The sequence below is a fragment of the Dipodomys merriami genome, unplaced genomic scaffold, assembly GCF_024711535.1.
Source record: "Dipodomys merriami isolate MVZ:Mamm:240054 unplaced genomic scaffold, mDipMer1.0.p SCAF_19, whole genome shotgun sequence".
In the NCBI taxonomy this organism is placed as follows: domain Eukaryota; kingdom Metazoa; phylum Chordata; class Mammalia; order Rodentia; family Heteromyidae; genus Dipodomys; species Dipodomys merriami.
The window spans coordinates 16,629,744-16,635,743 of record NW_027203270.1 but is presented as its reverse complement, the minus strand read 5'-3'; the positions used below and the strand labels follow the sequence as shown (position 1 = coordinate 16,635,743).

The 6,000-nt window shown below is 41.6% G+C and overlaps 1 protein-coding gene across 2 annotated transcripts in view; it reads right to left on the bottom strand.

Moving 5' to 3' along the window:
• Nucleotides 1–218: 218 nt before the first annotated feature.
• Nucleotides 219–6,000, bottom strand: part of Pafah1b1 (platelet activating factor acetylhydrolase 1b regulatory subunit 1) — a 77,502-nt gene continuing 71,720 nt past the window's right edge. For both annotated transcript variants that reach the window (XM_070027504.1, XM_070027505.1), the window contains exons 10-11: nt 5,719–5,875; nt 219–2,964 (exon numbers count right to left, since the gene is read on the bottom strand). In XM_070027504.1, the coding sequence (XP_069883605.1) occupies nt 2,891–2,964; nt 5,719–5,875 (231 nt within the window). In that variant the 3' untranslated portion in view covers nt 219–2,890. The remainder of the gene's footprint in view (nt 2,965–5,718; nt 5,876–6,000) is intronic.

The following is a 6,000-nucleotide window of genomic DNA, read 5'->3' as shown; positions in this document are numbered from 1 at the left end:
CTTAGTCTCCTAAAGTGCAAGATGCCATGTCAAAAGCAACTATTCTCCAAGCGATGTGTACACCCATTTCAATGGCTTACGTTCTCAGAACGCAGCTAGGACTTCTTGGGCATATTGTAATTAGGGTGGTGCTGGAATGTGTTTGTACACACACATACACACACACACACACAGACACACACACACACTCACACACACAGTCAAGAATCATCTGAGGATGCAATTCTACCAGCTTTTTATTTCTTAATGGCCAATTTGATTGAGAAAGTGACAAAGCAGCAATGAACCTCTAAATCAACGAATAAAGTCCTCTACTTACAATCCAAACCAGTAACCTCATCATTGTCCTCATCCCAGGCAAGGCACAGGTTAGACAGCAGACAGAGAGGGAACACAGAAAGAAAGGGCATCAACAGGGCAGGAAACTGCAAATCTGATTCCAGATGGTGGATGGATTGCTCTCCCCCACCCCACTTCACTAGTCAAACAGGGCTCCTTACACATTTGGATCCAGTTGTGGACCATCCCTGAGATTCAATGGCCGCTGCTTCTTAAATGGAGGGTGTTTGGTAACTCATCTAAGCAGCGGGCTGTGGCAATCTCTCAAGCAAGGGTAACTGTACAGAGGAACTATCCTCCCTCATCACTAACCGTCACTTCAAGCTGCAGGGGAAGCAACCCAGTGGAGAGCAGCTTTGTTCCTCCACATTGCTACCATCCCTCTTCTGATTGCTTACATCTGTGAGGGATTTCTAGATGTTGTGGCTTACCCTGAAACGATTCATGTTGCTACATGCTAAAATGGAATTAAAGGACATTTATACATGAACAAATGTTAAGATGCACCATTTCTATGTATTTATATTTCTTGAAATAGGACAGAAAATAGCAGCAAACGAGAACAAAGATATTTTCCATAGCTTTTGGAGAAAAATCTAGTCAGAACAGCCAGAGGGAAAAGACTCCTCAATGTAAGCAGGGTTGCGAGGCAATATTGTCCTGAATATTAACCTACCGAATTTAAGGAACTAGCTTAAGATGTAATTTTTGTCCTCAAAAATAGCCATTACTTCTCAAAAACACTTTCCCTTCCAGAGACAACTCTCAGGAATTACTAAAAACAAACAAGCAAACAAACATAAAGACACAATGTAGACATTAAGCTGCTTCTAGTTAATAGGTTGCCTATTCTGTGTGTGTATGTACAGGACATTAACTCTCACCCTTTGTCTTTCCCAGGAATCAAATTTCCATTAAATACATAAAAGGGGGCTTAAAAAATTCACATATTACACAAAATGAATAAAATGCTATCCAGAAAAAAAGTATCTTTTGTTAAACTGCCACTGTTATTTCATTGCTTCTGTTAATTTTTCAAATGACTTTCATTAAAAACTGTTGGTTAGCTAAACAATGGAATTCTTTATTAATGAACATCAATGGAATAGTGTTCCAAAAGTCATGGGCAAAAATTCTCTTAAATCTACTTGTAGTAACTCTGGATCAAAATATACACTCTTATTGGGGATGTGTAAAACGCTCCAGGGCTCCATTAGAGGGGACAAAGGAAGTGGCTTTCCTTGGGCTGGAAACACGTCCGTCCCCTCCTCCCCAACTTGTTTTTCAGAAGCATTAGGGTCAAAAAGGGGTTGTTCTAAAGCATGGTGCGGTATTCCACAGCAAGATTCATTTTACTTGTATGGTTTTAGAGCTTCTTCAAGAACTCAACACCCGAGAACATGGAGGTTGTGTGTGATAGACACATACAGACATATCCACTTTTAGATAGGCCCATATACTTACAAACATTTCTATATAAACAAAAGATGAAAAACAGTACATTTTTATGCATACTCCATTAAACCCTGTCTTTTAACTTGTCAAAAGAAACATAGTCGAAGTGTTATCAGATTCACTTTGAAAAACAAACTGCTGTATTTCTCCCACTCCTTTAAAAATGGCAAACATAACCTTTTCAATATTTTTGTCATTATGTAATGCACATTGCACATCCCTAAAAAACATCATAAACAAATAGTGATTTATACCATGACACTCAATGGGAAGATTAAATTCTACTTGGAAGTCACATCACTATACAGTCTAATAGTATGGAGAATACAACTAGAAGCAGATCTAGTGTGGAAAATAGAAGCTTAGACTATGACAGTGTTATTAACCTGTTTACAAAGCATTAAGACCCAAATGGAAGAAATGATTTGCTATTAGCTGCTGAGATTTTTCTTATTGAGATTTACAATCATTTTCTTACATAAATATACCAGTATACTTTGCTTGATAGGCCGCCAAAACAAACATATCCTATTGATTTGGCAAATGGGTCATAACAAAAATTCCAATGTGTAATCCCCATTAAATTACATAGATGGTTCTGCAGATTTAGAATTCTTATTATCTAACATCTTTAGATTTATTAAGCACACTTAAGTGATGTTACATAGATACACATTTCAGAAAAAGCCCTAATAACCACCACTTTTCCCCCAAATGAGGCCATCAAGTCAGGCACCAACAGATAGCAGAAAGAAAAACAGGAATTATAATCCAACATAAATGACACTGTCAACTATTCAGTTTAGTGCCCTAGTTCAATTTATTCAACTTCTGCCCTTGTAGGCCTGGTGTGACCAATGCCAGCCCAGGTTTTTAAACCCTATGGTACTTCTAGACAACGTATGTAAATTTACAGTATACAATTTGGATTCACCATGCATGAATACTTTGTGTGTAACATTTAATAAGCTCAATCTACATCCAGAATAATTTACATGAAAGGACAATATTTATTTAAACAGAGCTCAATGGGGGACCATGGTATCATCAGAGTGCATCCAGAGGAAAAAGGGAGGAGGGGCCAAATGAGACTGAATCAACGGCACTCCCACACCTTTACTGTTTGATCTACACTGCCAGTAACCACATAGGGGGCCGTCTTGTGGAAATCTGAAAGAAAAAGAAAAAGCTTGTTTTCAAATCAGATTCAGACAGGTCTAACTTTTTACTGAGTCATAAAATAAGAAGCCAAGTCCACGTGTCAAGAATTTTTGCTGGGTGCTGGTGGCACATGCCTGTAATCCTAGCTACTCAGAAGGCTGAGAGGTGAGCATCATGATTCAAAGCCAGTCTGAGCATACTCTTACCTCCAATTAACCACCAGAAAACTAAAGTAAAGCAGTAGTTCAAAGTGGTGGAGCATTAGCTTTGAGCAAAAAAAGCTCGGAACCATAGCCGGGTGCTGTTGGCTCATGCCTGTAATCCTAGCTACTCAGGAGGCTGAGATCTGGGCTGGGAAGGTGGCTCAGTGGTAGAGCACTTGCCTTGCATGCTCAAGGCCCTGGGTTCGATTCCTCACCACCACATAAGAAAAAAGCTGGAAGCCGGGCGCTGGTGGCTCATGCCTGTAATCCTACCTACTCAGGAGGCTGAGATCTGAGAATCGCGGTTCAGAGACAGCCAAGGCAGGAGAGACCCTGAGACTCCTATCTCCAATAAACCACCAGAAAACCGGAAGTGGCGCTGTAGCTCAAGTGGTAGAGTGCTCGCCTTGAGCTGAAGAGCTGAGGGACAGCCCCCAGGCCCAGAGTTCAAGCCCCACGACCAACAAAAAGAAAAAAAAAGAAAAAAGCTGGAAGTGGCGCTATGGTTCAAGTGGTGGAGCGCTAGCGTTGAGCTGAAGAGCTGAGGGACAGCGCCCAGGCCCAGAGTTCAGGCCCCACGATCGGACCCAAAAAAAAAGGAGGATGAGATCTGAGGATCGCGGTTCAAAGCCAGCCCGGGCAGGAAAGTTCATGAGACTCTTATCTCCAATACCCCCCCCCCAAAACCAGAAGTGGTGCTGTGGCTCAAGCGGCAGAGCGCTCGCCTTGAGCTGAAGAGCACAGGGACAGTGCCCAAGCCCAGAGTTCAAGCCCCACAACTGACCAAAAAAAAAAAAAAAAACCTCAGAACCGGGACTCGGGCCAAGTTCAAGCCCCATGACCAAAAGAGAAAAAAGAATAACTACATTTTGTTCAAATGATATCTACTTATGTAATCCATTCCATGCTTTTTTCAGAGACCAGAACTCAAACTCAGCTTTTGCTGAGTTCACTGGCTAGCAGCTAAATCACACCTCCAACACAAGCAAGATTGGTCTTGAACTTGCAATCCTTCTACCTGAGTTTCTTAAGTGCTGGGATTATGGCTGAACACCACCATGCAGACAACAATATCTCTACCATGTAGACTAAATATCCATGTTTTGCTATATAACCTATCCATCTTAATAAAAATGCCAAGCCTAAACAATCTTACAATGAGGCTCAAATCTAATAAAAAGGAAAGTCTCAGAGTATCTATTTGATAAACACTTATGGTCCAGGCTTATTACTAATGCTTTACATTTAATCCTTTATTATTCCTAAGGTAATGATTAACTCATTTCACTAAAGTTTCCTGACTATATATTTATTGTCGATTGTGGGGCTCGAACTCTGGGCCTAGGCACTGTCCCTGAGCTCTTCAGCTGAAGGCTAGCATTCTACCACTTGAGCCACAGCGCCACTTCTGGTTTTTTGGTGGTTTTTATTGGAGATAAGAGTCTCACAGACTTTCCTGCCCCAGGTGGCTTTGAACCCTGATTCTCAGATCTCAGCCTCCAGAGTAGCTGGGATTACAGATGTGAGCCACTGGCACCCAGCTTCACTGCCACTTTTTGGGTGATTAATTGGAGATAAGAGTCTCATAGGGACAATTCTGCCCCAGCTGGCCTTGAACTACAACCCTCAGATACCAGCTTCCAGCATAGCTAGGATTATAGGCATTAGCCACTAGCACTTCTTTGTCAATTAACTCTTATCTCCAATAAAAACTACTAAAAAAGGGCTGGGAGCGGCTGGGAAGGTAACTCAGTGGTAGAGTGCTTGCCTTGCATGCATGAGGCCCTGGGTTCGATTCTTTAGCACCACATAAACAGAAAAAGTGGAAGTGGCGCTATGGCTCAAGGGGTAGAATCCAAGCCTTGAGCTGAAGGACAGACAGTTTAGGCCCCATGACCCGCAAAAAAAAAAAAAAAAGGGGGGGGGGGGACTGGGAATGTGGATTAGTGGTAGAGTGCTTGCCTAGCATACATGAAGCCCTGGGTTTGATTTCTCAGCACCACATAAGCAGAAAAAGCCAGAAGTGGAGCTATGGCTCAAGTGATAAGAGTGTTAGCCTTGGGGCTGGGAAGGTGGCTCAGTGGTAGAGCGCTTGCCTTGCATGCCTGAGGCCCTGGGTTCGATTCCTCAGCACCATATAAGCAAAAAGAAAAAAGCCGGAAGTGGCGTTGTGGCTCAAGTGGTAGAGCGCTAGCCTTGAGCAAAGAAGCTCAGGGACAGCACCTAGGCCCAGAGTTCAAGCCCCATGCAGACAAAAAATAAATAAAGTCATCTTATTGAATACATTTTTTGAGAAATTTACATAGTAGTAGGGAAGAGAAATTACCTTGGTATCCTTTTTAAAATTCCAGTTTTCAAAATCAATGTCTTTATTATGAAGCTAATGAAGGGAAGGAGTAACTGGTAGGAATTCCATGGAGTTTGAACCTGCCTTCTCTATTTTTCCCTGGAATAGCATGGACATTTCTTACCTGGAAAAGTCCCCAATGCTACTTAATACTTCCCTTACAACTGGCTCTCCACACTGTACTTGTTCAGAAACATCAGGATGTATACATACCCAAGGAGGTAACAAAGTGTTCATGCGCATTGAGGGTCTTCATGCATCGCTTATTCTTGTAATCCCATACACGTAAGGTCTTGTCATCAGCACAACTCAAAATAAATTTCCCCCCAGAATGGAACAGAACTCCACGTACCCAGTTATCATGACCCACCTTAAAGACAAAAAGATACCTGATTTAGCAAATGGGTAAATTAAACAGCATCTATATAATAATATACAATAATGTTATTACAACAGAACTTTTTTTTTCTTTTCTTTTCTTAAATTTCATTTCTG